The sequence below is a fragment of the Mus pahari genome, chromosome 9, assembly GCF_900095145.1.
Source record: "Mus pahari chromosome 9, PAHARI_EIJ_v1.1, whole genome shotgun sequence".
Classification (NCBI taxonomy): domain Eukaryota; kingdom Metazoa; phylum Chordata; class Mammalia; order Rodentia; family Muridae; genus Mus; species Mus pahari.
The window spans coordinates 38,950,345-38,967,292 of NC_034598.1; the positions used below are offsets into that span (position 1 = coordinate 38,950,345).

At 36.3% G+C, this 16,948-nt stretch overlaps 1 protein-coding gene across 4 annotated transcripts in view; it reads left to right on the forward strand.

Annotated features, from left to right (window-relative positions):
* The window catches only part of Pcdh15 (protocadherin related 15), a 1,443,732-nt gene that overhangs the window by 1,004,262 nt on the left and 422,522 nt on the right, over positions 1-16,948 (forward strand). For all 4 annotated transcript variants that reach the window (XM_029542087.1, XM_021204350.1, XM_021204353.1 and 1 more), the window contains one exon: positions 11,038-11,193. In XM_029542087.1, the coding sequence (XP_029397947.1) occupies positions 11,038-11,193 (156 nt within the window). The remainder of the gene's footprint in view (positions 1-11,037; positions 11,194-16,948) is intronic.

The window sequence follows — 16,948 nt, forward strand, 5'->3', positions numbered from 1 at the left end:
CTTCTTCTCCTCCTCCTCCTCCTCCTCCTCCTCCTCCTTCTCCTCCCCCTCCTTCTAGTTCATTATAGATATTAATCTTCTGCCAGATGAATAGATGAATCCTATGGTCTGCCTCTTCACTTGCTTAATTTTTATTTTTTTCATTTGTCATTTTATTTTTGGTCTTATTCCTGAAAAAAAAAATCCTATTCAGAAAGTCCTTTTACATTCCTATGCCTTCTTGAGTACTATATATGTTTTCTTCCAGAAGTTTTAGCACTTCAAGTTTCACATTGAAGTCTTTGATCTCTTTGGAGGAGATTTTTATGTAGGCAATAAATATACATCTAATTCCATCCTTCTTCAAGTGGACATCCAGTTTGTCCAGCACCATTTGTTGAAGATGCTGTCTTTCCTTCAGTGTGTGTTGCTGGCATCGTTGTCAAATATAACGTGGCCATAGTGAAAGGAACTCCTGTATTGGTCATCCATTTTTCTTCCTTTGTTTTACTTTGCTGTGTTGTGATAACATCATGAAGTACTTACTGTTACAACATTGTAATATTGCTTGTAAATCTGGTATGATAACCTCTCTGGCATTATTCTTTTTGTCCAGGTTTGCTTTGGTTCTCCTGTGCCACTTGTTCTTCCATATGCATTCATATATATATATATATATATATATATATATATATATATATATATATATATGTGTGTGTGTGTGTGTGTGTGTGTGTGTGTGTGTGTGTATATGCATATATATATATATATATATATATATATATATATATATATATATTATTTCATTGAAGAACATTGTGTGTGTTAATGTGGATTGCAATGAATCTTTACATTTTTCAGTAGGAAGATCATTTTTAAAACATTCCATCAATCTATGAGCATCCACCATCCACATACTTCTTCTTGTATCTTTCTCAATCTCTGGTTTCAAAGGCTTAAGCTTTTTATTGTGTAGGCATTTCACCTTGTTTGTTAGGTTTATTCATAGGTACATTTTGAAGCTATGGGAAGTGGAGGTGTCACTAGGGTCTCTGTTTCTCATATTGTTTGTTATTGATGTATAGAAAGGCTACTGATTTCTGTAGGTTGGTGTTTGTCCTGTCACGTCACTATAATTCTTGATTTTCTGTCCAGATTTTGTGGAAAAGTTTTTGGGGTCTCATGGAAAATATCTTATCATTTATAAGTAGGATGAGATAATTGAGGTTTAACAAGGACTCACCTGTGTACAAGTATAGCTATGTACTGGAACGGGAGGGTGGATGCATGGCAAGGACTGAGGGTCAGTTTTCAGAACAGGCAAGAAAGCAAATTGTTATGGCTCCCACATGGGCCTGATGTGGCAGTATGGGTAAAGGTCATGGGTCAGACTACCAAGTGGGCTATTCTTTATTTTTACTTTTATTTTTTACTTATTCACTACACATCCTACTCACTGCCCACCTCCAGGTTACCCACTACAACAACGTTTCCCCCATACTCCTTCCCATCTCTTCTGAGTGGGTAGGGCCCTGCCTGGGTATCCCTCCCACCCTGGCACTTCAGCTCTCTGCGAGGCTAGATGCTTCCTCTCTCAAGGAGGCCAAATAAGGTAGCCCTGCTAGAGAAACATATCCCACATAAAGGGAACGGCTTTTAGGATAGTATTCATTCCAGTTGTTCGGGAACCACAGGAAGACCAAGCTGCACACCTGCTACATATGTGTGGGAGACTTAGGTCCAGCACATGTCTGTTCTTTGGTTGGTGGTTCAGTCTCTGACTTCCCCAATGGTCTTTTGTTGGTTTTCCTGTTGAATTCCTACCCCCTTTGGGGTTCAAAAACCTTCCTCCTATTCTTCTATAGGACTTTTCAAGCTCCATCCACTGTCTGGCTTTCTGTCTCCTTTATCTGTTTGAGTTAGTTACTGGGTGGACCCTCTCAGGTCTGCAAGCATAACAGAGTATTATTAATATTGTCAGTGATTGGTATTTGTCCATGGTATGGGTCTCAAGTTGGACCAGTTATCTGTTGGCTATTCCCTCAGTCTCTGCTTCATTTCTAGTGCCTGCATTTCTTGTAGACAGGATAAATTTGGGATTGAAAATATTGTGGGTGAGTTGTTGTCTCTATTGCGCCAAGTGGATCTTCTTAACAATACTTCTTGTGAACAATTTCTACTAATAAATGGGCAACAAGGTTTGAGTGCCTACTTATCACATCCAGATTTTATTTATTATGATGCTTCCCATCATATGTATATAAACATGCATATAGATGTATATATTTTATAATATATTAAATTCTACTTAACTTAAAATGTGTCCCTATTCAAAAAGTAAATATTGACAAGGCACACATTATTATTAAGGAGCTTATTATTATGAACAAAAACCAAACTCTACTTTCTTGTTAAACATGGATTATTTGCCAGAAATATAATTCCTGGGGTTGAAGCCAAATAATTTGACTCATTCCATTTATGAATAGAGTGAGCCATAATAACCAATAGGAATGTTTTTGTAGAGCCACACAGAGCTGATAACCATGTTTGAGCCTACAAACAACTGCCAAGCTCCATGCTATGATCATTGACTCTTCATTCATTCAGTATATTAAAACAAAAACAAAACAAAAAAACAAAACAAAACAAAATGCTACAAAAACGTTTTAGTGGACATAATTCTCTTGTATCTGAGAAATACCCTGATACTTTTCTAAGACTAAAAAAAAAGTGAAGGTTTAATTTTGGCCAATAAGCTTAAAAATGACTTCAGATAAGTATAAGGAGATGGTTTAGGCGAATGTTAATAATATTTGCAAAAGAAGCCTACTTGGTCTTGGCCTCAGAGGTCTTGTGTATCTGCCTCTGTATTTCTTCATCTTTGCCCCTGTGGTCCTTCCTGTCTTTCTTTGTCAGACAGATCAGACTTTTTTGAGCATTTATTTATTTAGATGCTCCATTTCTGTCTTTCAGGTAGTAGTTTAGCTTTTTGATATTCATGCCTGCCAGTTCTACAATAACAGTTTCCCTTGTGCATTTGTGATGACTTTAAGCATATACATTTGTGAATTCTAGCATGATATTTCAACATACGTATACAATTTATAACATCAAATCCATATAATAAGCTATGGTTGATTTTCCATCTCTTCTCAGTGTGTGTGGAGCCATTGAGCCATACTCTTTTGTTATCTAGAAAATGGGCAATAGCTTTTTGAGTAATATCACACACATGAACATGTGCATGCGCACGTGTGCGCATGCGCACGTGTGCGCGCGCGCGCGCGCGCGCACACACACACACACATACACACACAGATACACACACACGCACACACACACACACACACACACACACACACACCAACTCTTAGGAAGAAAGTGTAGTGTGCTTCTTCTGTCTGTTTATACTTGTAGACCTGTAATCAGACCTCTTTTAACCTCTTCCCCTTTACCCTTCCTATCAGTTGCTAATCACTATCCTAAATTCCAACTTCCTGTATCTAGAATATATGAATTCATATCTGAGTGAACACCAGTACTTCTCTTCCTGTGCCTAACTTTATTTCATTTACCATAAAGTCTTCAAAGTCCTACGATTTCAATTTCGCTGTGTGATAAAATAACAGTCCTTTTTTATATCTAAGGAATGTTCTACTGTGCCTATGTACCACATTCTCTCTATCTATTGTTCTGTGCCTGGTACTTAGGTTGATTCCACATCAAAGTGCAGGGTGTATTTTAGAGGCAAGCATTGACATGCAGAAGTCCCTTTGCTATGCTGATGCCATTGTCCTTCGATATATACTCAGTAGTGGGATAGCTGTGTTTCATGGTAGATCTAGTCTCTTGGATGCTCTATACACTTACCACAATGCTTGGGTAAATTTGCATTCCCAACAAAAGTGTACAAGTGGTCCCTCTTCAATTCTCAACACCCCTTGCTACCTTTTGTATTTTTTCTTTTATAAAACTAGACAGTCTAGCTGAGGTGAGACGATGGATGTTTTAGTGTGACTTTGACTTGCATTTCCATGACAACTAAACTAGTAAAATGCAACCCTTCTTCATAACTTTTTCGGGTGGGCATTTAAACTTTTCCTTTTGAGATGTATCTATTCATAGTTTTTGCACATTTCCAGGTAAGTTCTTTAAACTTTTTTTCATACTGAATCTGAACCTTTCAAATTCTTTATATATTCTGGCCTTTGAGTACTTACCAATCTCTCCAATTTTATTAATGCAAGACAACTTATGTCACTCTGTTGGTTATGTCCTTGGCTATCAAGAGGCTTCTTCATAGTTTGTTTCAGATGCCATGTCTTCAAACATGTGATTCATTTCGATTCATTAGATTCATTTTCATAAACGAGAGAAAGTCCAAGTTTCCATCTTTTACAATGAATATTCAGTTCATAAGTTGATTGCTTTTTTTCAAATCATTGAAATAAATATAAACTAAATAATTATTTGTCTGAATGAAGTCTAACAAAAAAGTGTAGTGAGGTCATTTTAATGGACTTCTTCAATTATAGTTGCATTTCAAGCAGGTAATAATGACATTTTTTTTTTCTAGAGAAAGAAATCCAAGCCAACTTTTCTGCCCTTTGCTTTTTGAGGCTATAAATAATCTAATGTTTGTATATCATGGTTGTATAGGGGGGGAGGCAAATTTAATAAAAATAACAATATTTCAAAATTGAAAATTTTAAGTAGGCTAATTATTTTAATAAAAACTCATAGGAAAATATAAAAATTACCAGAATCCATATATCTGAATTTGATTACAAAATATTTGTAAGTGATTCAATATGAACACTTTGGCAATTTTCAAATATTGCTTTTGGCTATCAGTTTTTCCCTCTATTTTTGTTTATGTTCAGTACAGTTATCTGAATTGACTCCTAAACAAAGTCATACAAAATCAATTGTATATATTAAGAAACTCAAGGATCTTTCAAAGGCCAAATTATGATCTCATGGGACAAGTATCACTTAATCACTATGAGGTGTGGAATGAGTACCTGTTATTATGGAATCAATAAATTGAATAGAACAAGCTGGATCTGTTCCAATAGTATAATATGGGTCTAGACTCATTGCAAAGATTAGAAGCCCTTGGCCAGGGAAAGCAATGACCTAAGAGAACCCAACACCTTCAGTTTTGAACTTTATTGCTGCTCAAAGGGTTTTATCCATTCTACCCAGACACTCTTCATTTGCTAGATCTGATGAGTGGCCTCATCTCTTATCCACATTTACACTTGCATCCATCAGCATCCCTTTCTGTCACTCTGCCTTCCTCTCACTTGGAACCCAGGACAAGCTCAATGCTCACCCAACCTTCATCTTAAATAGTCTCTAAAATTGATTGGAAGTCTTTTATATTCTTTTGGGGGGTGGTATTTCTTTTTTTAATTTAATTTTAGTTGTAATTCATTTTTTTCCCACTCCATATTCCATTCTTTGCCCCTCCCCATCCACTCCCTGACTGCTCCACATCCTACACCTCCTCCCCACCCCACCCCATCTCCAAGTGGATGCCCCCAACCTTCACACGACATGACCTCTAAACTCCCTGAGGCCTCCAGTCTCTTGAGGGTCAGGTGCAACATCTGTGAATGAACACAGACCTGGGAGTCCTCTACTGTATGTGTGTTGGGGGCCTCAGATCAGCTGATGTATGCTGTCTGTTTGGTGGTCCAGTGTTTGAAAGATCTCGGAGGTCCAGATTACTTGAGACTGCTGGTCTTTCTACCGGATCACCCTTCTCCTCAACTTCTTCAGCCTTCCCTAATTCATCAACAGAGGACAGCTGCTTCTGTCCATTGGTTGGGTACAAATAACTGCATCTGACTCTTTCAGTTGCTTGTTGGGTCTTTAGGAGGGCAGTCATGATAGTTCCCTTTTGTGAGCATTTCATAGCCTCAGTAATAGTGTCAGGCCTTGGGACCTCCCCTTGAGTTGGATCCCACTTTGGGCCTGTCACTGGACCTTCTTTTCTTCAGGCTTCTCTCCATTTCCATCCTTGTAATTCTTTCAGACAGGTAAAATATAACTCAGAGATGTGACTGTGGAATGACAACCCCATCCCTCACTGATGTCCTGTCTTCCTGCTGGAAGTGGACTCTATAAGTTTCCTCTCCCTACTGTCATTTCATCTCAGGTCCCTCCCTATGAGTCCTGGGAGTCTCTTACCTCCCAGGTCTCCGGTGCATTCTGGGGAGTCCTCCCAACCTCCTATTTCCTGAGGTTGCCTGTTTGCATTATTCTGCTGGTCCTCAGGGCTTCAGTCCTTTTCCCTCATCCAATACCAGATCAAGTTCCCCTCTACCCCACACTGCCCCTACCCTATCCACTTTTCCTCCCACGTACTTCCTTCCCTCCCTACTTGTGATTGCAATCACAAGAGAATTAAGGAAATCTTTTATATTCTTTGGAATTTTTATGTTTTGTGCTCTGTATCTCTCTCTCTCTCTCTCTCTCTCTCTCTCTCTCTCTCTCACACACACACACACACACACACACACACACACACACACACACACACACACAAAGTGCTGCTACTCCCTACTCTCAACTTCTTCTCTCCCATTCTGTCTCCATCCAGAATTCATTTCTTCTTTCTTATCATAGTATCATATTTGTGCTACTAGGGGTGAATTCTCACAACAGAACAAGGACCATATCAATAAATGCTGCTTATGCATAAATCTGTTTCCTAATGTTGATACTGGTGTGTAATTAAACATTCTATACTCCATACTCTTAACTAGTCTGGTTTATGTTCATTGTGATTATTTAATATAAATTTAACAGAACTGTTCTTAGTATACAAGGGTTAGGTCATATTAAAAACTGTAAAATATATCTAAATTCATCTAAGTTTATACCTAACTCTGTTTTCAAATTGGCATTTTGTTCTTTATGTAACTCCTATAATTATATCATTATTTATAAAGATTAATTTTTGAAGGAGTAGACAACACTGGACAGTTATGACCACTACTTTTTCATTTGCATCAACCTAAGGGCTGGAACTACAGAGCACAGTGGTAGACGTCTTGCCTCCCATATGCGTGGCCCTGTGTCCACGCCTTGGGAATGTGAAATAGATATTCCTAGAATACAGTTTCACCGTTTTAATTTTTGCATAAAACAATAATTCTTCATTCTATGGAGATAGTAAGCAAATCTCAAGACAGAGGGAAGGAGACATGTCAAAACCATTCATGCCTGTACAAATTTGACACACTTACTTATACTCTATGAAAAAATAAGATCAAATCTTAAAGGTTTACAACAATTAGTCCCATTTTAATAATGAAACTCCCAAATTATTAAGGAATCAGCTTCTAAAAATATTAAATTTCCCTTATATCATAGAGGAGTGTTAGAATCTGCAGTGTGCACATCACTGACTCGTTTACATAAATTCCCTTCTCATGTTATATTCTAGGTGGCTCATTTTCCATCTTTCTCTTACATTACAATGTTCCCATGTGCTTTGAACGGTTTCTTCTTCACCTCATGCTTCCAATATTACCTTTGAGAGGTAAACTTCATAAACTGGTGACTTATATCATTGCAAAGACATGCAGTCATGACTTTGGAATAGCACATTAAACATTCATTTTGAAATTCTAGGGATATATAAATGTGATTATTTTAAGCATATACCCTACACAATTTATATATAGAATGTTTCCTTGTTTCATAAATAGAACACATAAATAGAATTTAAAATGGAAGAAATATTATCAAAGAATTTGCCATGACTGACTTTTGCCTGTAGCTGTGCAAGCTCAACCAAAATCTCCCCCACACTTCCATCATTACGGAGTCATAAACCTCCCCAGCACTTCCATAAGCATTGCAGAGTCCCTAAAGTCTGACTAATCGACTCAGTAAGACTATGCGTGATGTATTTACGACTTCCCTGTACAGGAGAATAGGATTTATTCCAATACGAAATTACACTGTGCCTTCAGTATTCGCCACAGGGACCTCTTTACTTCACTGTAATCCACAGTGGTTGGAATTTATTGCCACCTAAGTTCATCCCAGCCACTAAGCAGTGCACACACAGGGAGCCAGAGTTGAGAATGACAGCAGTTCCAGGTGACCTGTTCATATCTAATTTACAGGTACTTAGTTGGGAGAAGGGGACCCTCACACACTGCATTTAACACCCTTTGAAAGTCTGTGACCTTTTTGTCCCAACGCTACAGTTCCATGTAAAGCTGCAAATGAAGATGAAGGGATTTATAAGCCTCTCTTGAAATATTTAGAAGAAAAATAACTTCAGATGAATATAACTTGCCTGATTGTCTTCCAAAAGTTGTGCCAGAAATAGCAGTAGGTATACTTATTCTGGTTTTACTTTACAATTAAAACACAGTCTTTTTTTTTTTTTTTTTTTTTTTTTGACTAGGCTATTAGGGCAATTACTTTGAACTGGTAGTAAAGGCACAGGGGTCACTTACTTTAAATTCTGTGAATCTTCTGCAATTCAGTCCTTTAAAACAGCCCTTTATGTGAAAATTGAAACTTTCAGGTGGCTTTGCTAGCAGACCACTCTGTAGCATTCGGAGATGTTTTATTAAAGAGGCCCTCTTACAAAATGGTTTACATTAGCAACTTTTTGGCTTTTATAACTTCTGAAAGTTATCAAATATTCTCAAAGTACACTAACTTTATTTTCTATTCACTTGTACAATAGTGTCTGTATCTTAAGTTCTTTGGCTTCTGATATTAGCAATGGGTAGAGGGCTTACCCGGTAATGTTCCAACCTCCGATTTTATTGTTGGCATGTAAGTGGATCTCTACCTGTCTTTTATCAGTACGTGCTCACATAAATGTCTATAGTCATTTGTAGTATTTAGGTGATTTGTTTTTTTACCTAAACAAATTAGATGTGGGACTTAAGTGTATTATTTCAAAACTTCAGTATTATTTATTATTAATTATTAAGATGATTTTGCCCTTAGTCATGGTATTTATTTTATGTTCCTGTGACTTGTGTGTGTATACATGTGTGTGTGTGTATATGTATATGTGTGTATGTGTGTATGCATATGTGTGTGGGGGGGTGTTTAACTTGGAATTTCTAACTTCACTGTCTTTATTGATGTCAGTAAGACATTAAAGCACAGAATGATGTCACAGCTCATGTAAAGATCTTCACCTGTATTTTATTTTTGTTTTCATCAGCTTTTTAAAAATCATTTTGTTTACATTTCAAATGATATCCCCCTTCCAGGTCAACCATCCAACCCCCCCACCCCCCATCACATCCCGCTTCTCCCGTTTGCCTCTATGAGGGCACTCCTCCACCCACTCACCCACTCCTGCTTCATCTCTGTAGCATCCCCTTGACCTGTATTTTGAGGAGGCCACCTACCAATTCTATTCCCTTTGACTTTGTTGCACACAGAAGTGCCTTCTGATTACGTAACCTTTTGCTGTAGTTTAAACATATTTACCGCAACACATGTCTCATCTCCAGATCTGGCATGCAGCTGGGGATTCATTTTCCTCTCCCTCAGTCCCAGGGATGTTTGCCCTGTCACCTGCATTGATTGTAAATATTAAATGGCTTGTCTTATAATCCCAAGTTATTAGTTTATCTTATAGAGACCCCATTTATTTCACAGTCTATGGATAGATTTGATATATTAATCTTGTTCTACACAAATGTGCTTGCATTATGAAGCAAATGTAGTGTTTTGATTAGTGTACACTGGTGGTGATCTGCCTAGGTAATTGTCAGACACAGAACACATAGTTGGGAGTAGAAAGGAGGCAGGCCAGGGAAACCAACACTGCTGTTGAACAGGAAAAGATGGTCCAGGCATCTTTGGCACATAGGGATCTTTGGTGAATGGGTGAGTAATGAACAGCTGTTTATTTTATAAATGCACCTCCAAAATGTGACAAAAGATAATGCTGTACTTATAAAAAATGTACCCATAAATCGTGACAAAGGACAATGCTGAATGCATCATAATTATATTAAAAACTGGTGAAGTTGATGGCAGTTCACTGTTTTGTGAATGAAAGATAGTTTACGTCCCATAAGTTTGTAAGTGTTTGTTGCAAGTTCCCAGTAGTAAGTAGTCCTGTATGATGACTGAAGTACTATCACATTAATATTGTTGGGTCCCCACTGTCAGAGTTGAACAGGTAAGCACTGGAGATATTTTAAACTTTCCCTGTCATCCAGGCAGTATTTCTGGAAGCAGAGTGAGAAATGATGTGGTTTCTCTGAAGTCATTCATTCACCTGTCCTAAACACACATCAGGTGTTATGTAGAAGGATGTCACTAGGTTTTGAAAAGCACCCTATTTTAGAAGGGTCTTCCAGTCTCATCAAAACAGACATATGAAGTATAGAATATATGAAGTTGTGGATGAGAATAAAAAAAATGAATAGTGGGAGTTGGAAAGATGGGGCAGGGTGGAGACAGGATACTTATGATGGGAAAGCCCTCTGTGAGTGATTCTGATGAAACAATATTTAGAGGAGAAAATAGGTAAGCCTGATAGTGATGAAAATGATGCACACAAAAGAGATGGGCAATGCGTATGTGTATACGCGTGCAGTTTGAATGTGGTTGGCTTATAAGTCAAGTTTTTCTTTTGCTCATGTTAATTTTATCATTAAGGAACATGCTATTTTCATGAAAGTAAGTGAACACAGAATTACAAAGTTTCGCACCTCTCAGAAGTTTAATGTGACTTTGTTTTCAAAAAATAAATTTAAGATCATTGTTTCATAGGATTTTATAAAGAAAAAAATTCTTTTTGTTCAAGCAAATCTTAGCATGGGTTCTGTGTCTATGCACGAGCAAAATCTTATGATCATAATAGTACTTGAAGCCTTATAGGTTTAGATGCAGAATTCAACAATGAAATCATCAGGATCATCCCCCCTTACTTTTAAACCAGGCCGCTATCTTGCTTCCTAGCTTATCATAGAGAAGAAGTTGTCAAACTAATAGTGAAGCAGTCAAGTGTGTTGGTGTCTAAAAAGATGTCATTTCTTCCTGCAGCCACCAATGAACATACACTCCATTGTAGTGCAAGTCCAGTGTGTCAACAAGAAGGTTGGCACAGTTATCTATCATGAAGTACGCATTGTGGTGCGAGATCGGAATGACAACTCCCCCACATTCAAGCACGAAAGCTACTACGCCACCGTGAATGAGGTCTGTGCTCTTGCGCTGATATATGTGTTCAGCTTGTATTATAAACCTGTGTGATTCCATTATAGTAATGACTAATGTGCCTAGAAGTAAAAGAACATAAAATAAGAGCCAATAGTTTTAAAAAATGCATTCTGCTAACTCATAAGAGCATTTACAGAAATTCAAGCTGCTATAGTAAAACGCAAATGACTGTTTTTTATTATAAAATATTTTGAGAGAATTCAAGGCACGCTACTGACATTTATGTTTATTGAAAAGTGTTGGGCAGAATGTCTTCAGATTTATGAAATGATTTCACTAGATACTGGAAGAAATTATTTTTGTGAGACATTATTTACAGTTATTGACTAATATATATGTATATATGTACATATACATATGTACATATATATATATATATATGTTGGTATTTCAAGACATTCTGATTCCATAGCCCAAGGAGCTAACTCTAGCTTCAAACTAGAAACTCATGGTAATTCTTCTGCCTGACCTCTAGTGTCAAATTACAAGAATGAGCCAAGTACTAGCCAGTTAAGTTTTAAAATTCAATTCTATGGTATCCAGAGACTTCAAACAGAAATCATACTATATCATCTTTATTTTATTTTACTTGTATTATCAATTCTTATATGAAAATCATGTTGAAGTTTTGAAAATATTTTAAAAGTGATATTATTACTTTTATTGAAAATTCATTTTACTGTTTTTTTCCCCTTTAATCAATGTTCCTCTGATGTTTTCTAATGGTTCCTCTATTAATTTGTTGTTAGACACTAAATCAGGAAACATTTGCAAAGTAACAATAATATCACTTTCAATACATAATATATACACAAAATATTAAGTTGCTATAAAAATACACTCAATATATGAGACTATTCACTCCTATTTTTCTCTTTAAAATACAAAACTACTTTATAGAAAGCCATCAGTATGTTTTGAATATAAACACAAAATTCAGGCTATCATTTCAGCAATCTCTAAAATCAATCAAAATAATCTGTTTGCAAAAACCTATTTGTAAAAATTGGGTAAAATTAAATAATAGAAGGTAGGTTGTCTGAGATAATACCTCTGTAATATATTGGAAGATTAAAAGTGCAGCATGTCAGTCAGTGGCTCTTTCTGTCTCTGAGTCCTTCCATTGGACCCTGCAGTAATCAAAGACGCTGACTAGTTCCTAGGCCTCTGGCTTGAAGTTCATTTAAAGTGTTTTCTTTTTCAATATCCGAAGTACAACATTTGAATTAGAGTTCACCTTGTTTGATTACGAACTTGATTGATAGAAACTGATAGGCGAATTATCTTAGGCAAAGATCTAGCTTAGGCAAAAATCGGTTTTTAGTTCACATCAGTTTTCTTCCTGCTCTGTCTATAGTTCATCTTTCTTACTGAAACGTAAAATGATCTTAATTTGATTTTTTAAAGCGTTTCATATTTCCTGATTATTCTTTCTCTCTCCTCCTATCCTTTCGCTGTCTTGTTGAAGAATAATCGTTCTCGGGTAGCATTTCCCTCATGCCAGTCTGCTGCTCAGCAGCTGCATCCTTCCCCATTACCATCAGGGAAAAGTGGATCTTCAAAGCCTGCCCAGTCTCACCATGTGTCAACGCTCTGCTCATCCCCTGTCTTCACTAAAGATGCTGCACCTCGTTCACGTTGATTTTCCTGGTGCCCCACAGGCATCCAGTGGGCTTGTCTTCTGTCCTATGAGCTCTCCTTGGTTGATGGCTCAGAACTTACTCTCCCATTGTGTTGAACAGCCCAGTGTCCTCTACAAAGCTGCTCAGTGCTTTGTGTGTGACAGACAGCTGAGACAAATTGATCCACTGACTCCGTATTTGGTCTTAGAGAGTATATACTTCATGATCACATTCATTTGTCTTGATTTTCAACATGCTAACTCTGATTCATATTTGTGTTTTTAAAAAGGAGAGATTTGACTATACCTGCCAATAATCTCAAGAAAAGAAGATTCTGCTACTATTGTCTTTCATTTATTTGGGTAGTTCGGTGATGATAGGCTTGTCTCGATGACCCCAAATTGCATACGTGTCAGTGTTTGTGTCTATATATGTATGTACATGTGTTTGATTTGTGTTCATATATTATACATTAGTCCTTTGTTTCCCCCAGGGAAAGAAGAGGGAATACTTGAGCAGTATCTAAAGTGGCAAAAATGGCTGAAAAACAGAGTTTACACCTAACCCAAAACCCCTACTTCCATTCCTCCTTCACTGGTAGACTGGCATAAGCATGTTATTGTGTATCTGAATTAGAAAGAAACGTCAAGGCTTATACTTATGGTATTATTAAACATTATCATGATCATAATCAGCACATTTATAAATAGGTTGAATTCTAGGAGCTAATATTCTTTGGAAGCATATTTTTCTAGTAATATGTCAAAAATTCACCAAAACATTGCTAGTACTTTTATTTAAACTCTAAGTGATGACTATGACAGAGGTTATAATCTTTCTTGAAAAGTAAAACACAAGATAGTATGAGGATTTTTATCTCCCTGGGTAATTGTCAGCTCAACTAGTTTTGGACAAATATATCATTAGTTAATTGTATTGGCTGGTTTGAAATATAAATTGGAGAGTAAAATCACAGTTCATTCTTAAGCTAGTTTGGAAGATAAGTCTTTTCCAACAATAATGCCTTTAAAATATATATTCCCATGCGTGAATATTTTTTCATGCCCTCTACATCCGACAATATATTTACATATATCCCACCCCCCAAATCCTTTTGAAATAATCAACAGCAAATAAGTAAATACATAAAAATGCATGCAATATTTTGGCAATTTATTTTTAAAAATATAAATTTCACCCAGCACTAAGATTTATGCTGCCAGTTTATAAAAGCCAGAGGAACAGGGTGTCTGCTGTGAGATTGCATATCTTAGAAATGTTAGGGAATCTGTACCCATGAAATCTCAATAGTAGGGATATCTCAACTCTACCTGACCAGAGATAATATCAATTGATATGCTAACACAGAAAGGGAGAGTTCATTGGGCCCCAACCCACAAGAAAGAACTACAGGCAACTAAGAAATGTTATAAGAGAGAGAGAACTTTCTGCTCCATGGATGAGACCCTGACTGGTTATCCAATACCACATAGTCAGCTCTGAAATCATATGCATACAGCATATATTATATGAACTGAGCAGATTATATTTATATATTTATGATACAATAAGTAAAGGAAAAGAGATCAGAAACCATAGATTTGAGAGATAGGGAGAATGGAAGGGTTAATCAGAAAGGTTGGAGGGAGGGTAAAGAAAAGGGGACAACAATGTATGTTTGTGTGTGTGTGTGTGTGTGTGTGTGTGTGTGTGTGTGTGTGTGCATGTGTATCAAAACAAAACAAAAACGACAAAAGTCACCAAAAATATTCTAAAATCAACTCAAGCTTTGTGAGATAACAAAATGAAGAACTCATACTTAAGTCCTTGGAAGCCAGAAACATAAGGATGGTAGATCAATGTAGCTATGTAATGTTTAATGTTCCTAATTATGTGGAATAAATTAGAGCATCCCCAAAAGAACAGTCCTCACACTTTTATGCAAACTATTCTAGCTTGGGAATAAAACCTGTGACTAGTAAATAATAACAATACACAATTCACACTCAAGCAGGAAAGTCTCTCTTACACCTACAAACAGGAGAAACTGAACTTACAACTATTTCTATTATAAGACAGGAGTTTAGATAATATAAGTTCCATGCTCAAACTAAAAGCAGGCCTTTCTGTCTAACATCCTGACATCCAAAACAACAACTTATCCTACAGGGAAACTGAAAACATATTCAGTTGTAGAAACGTTATAAAGAATGTGCACATAAAAATAAGATTGTTTTACTCTGCATCTCAGTAGCCCACTGCTCACAAAGTGTTGTCATGCTAACACTGTGATCAAAATCGGCAGGAATAGCTAATGTGTGTGGCCTACAGAACACTGATTTGTAGAAATGAAAATAAAATTCTCTTCTCACTCATAAGTATCTAATTATTTTTTTCCTGTGCATTTGAAAGATAACACTTAAAATCTCAAGGGGGTTATATTTCCCCATCTAAGTAGTTTGATACCTACTTCAGGATGTTTCTATACTGTTGTCTTTGCATCCTCACTATCCTGTGCACTGTGTGTCTTTAGGGATGGTGATGAATTACCTTCATGTCCAGCTATACAAATACAATAATCTCCTGTTCCTAATGAGATATGCTAGTAAATAAAAATAAGTAAAATGAATATTTATATATGAATAAATCTATCAACTGAATAAAACATTTATTTTCATGAATATGTATATAAACACAAACACATATGTCTATATGTATATATATTTTCTAGGGAATATATATGAAACACATAGAGGAATACTATACTTATAAACCTAGCAAACACAGACAAGTATTGCCAAGAACTGGAGCCTTTATTTCCGAATGTGTAAATGAAATAACAAATCATGTATATTTTTATATAATTGTTTATATTATTTAAACAAATAATCATTTCTTAGGCAAGGAAAGAAAAAACAAAATAGAATATCAAAATATACATACTTCACAAGTATGTGACTTTATATCAATATGTATCAATAATTACATTAAAATAAGAAGACAAAATGAACAAATTGAGAGATATAATTTTAGCCTATATTTAAATATGAAGCCAAATCAAGGTAGTTGAAAGGAAATAGAATAGAAAATATGGATTATGGAAACTTGAATTTAAAAGGATGGAAGAAGACGTGGCATATAAATAGCTATCATGCACTGGAGAGATGGCTCATTTTATAGGAGCACTGACTGCTCTTCCGGAGGACCCCAGTTAGATTCTCAGCAGCTACATACCACTTCTAGATATAACTCCAGTTCTTAAAGATATGATACCTTCTTCTGACCTCTGTAGGCCCAGAAAACACATGGTACACAGATACACATACAGTTAATTATTCACACACTTGGAAACACACAAAAACACACAATGTTTTTAATAGTGCCATACTATAGTACCATATGATAGACAAAAGTCTATTATAAATGTCCATGTGTAAGACAAAATGGTCTTAAAAAGAACTATAAATGAATATTCAAAATATTTACAATGATAAATATTTGAGTGGTATACATTTATACCTATAAATAACAACCAAATTTGTATTTATACATATAAATACAACTTTATGATAAAGTAAGTTGGCAGAATAAAATCAGAAATATAAAAAATTCTGTCATCATAGAGAGAAATTAAAACTCTGAGGTAACTGGAAAGAATGTCTCCCCAAAGATGCAGACTCTGAACCCTGACCTGGTGCAAGGAATCTTGCAGGTATTAATTATATTAAACTCAATTGGAGGGACCGTCCTGGTTACCCTGGTGCCTAGTCTAACCAACATGTCTCCTTAAAAGATGTGCTCTCTAAACTGGCCGTTGTGTCACAAACTCTCAATATACTAAAAGATAAAATCTTACAATGTACTTTCACCCATGAAATAAAACCAGTAACTGAAAATAGAACCTTGGAAAATGGAAAATACACAGACATTTGAAGAAGGGCTCTCTTTCTCTCCGTCACTTTCCTGGGGTGAGTCATGAAACAGGATTTTGAATCAAACCATTTCACAGAGCAGAGCAGAAATCCCTACATATTTATACAGACAGACCCCAAAGGATCCCCAACCTCTATTGAGTGAGCAGCAATTAACCATAGAAACAACTTGTGTGCATG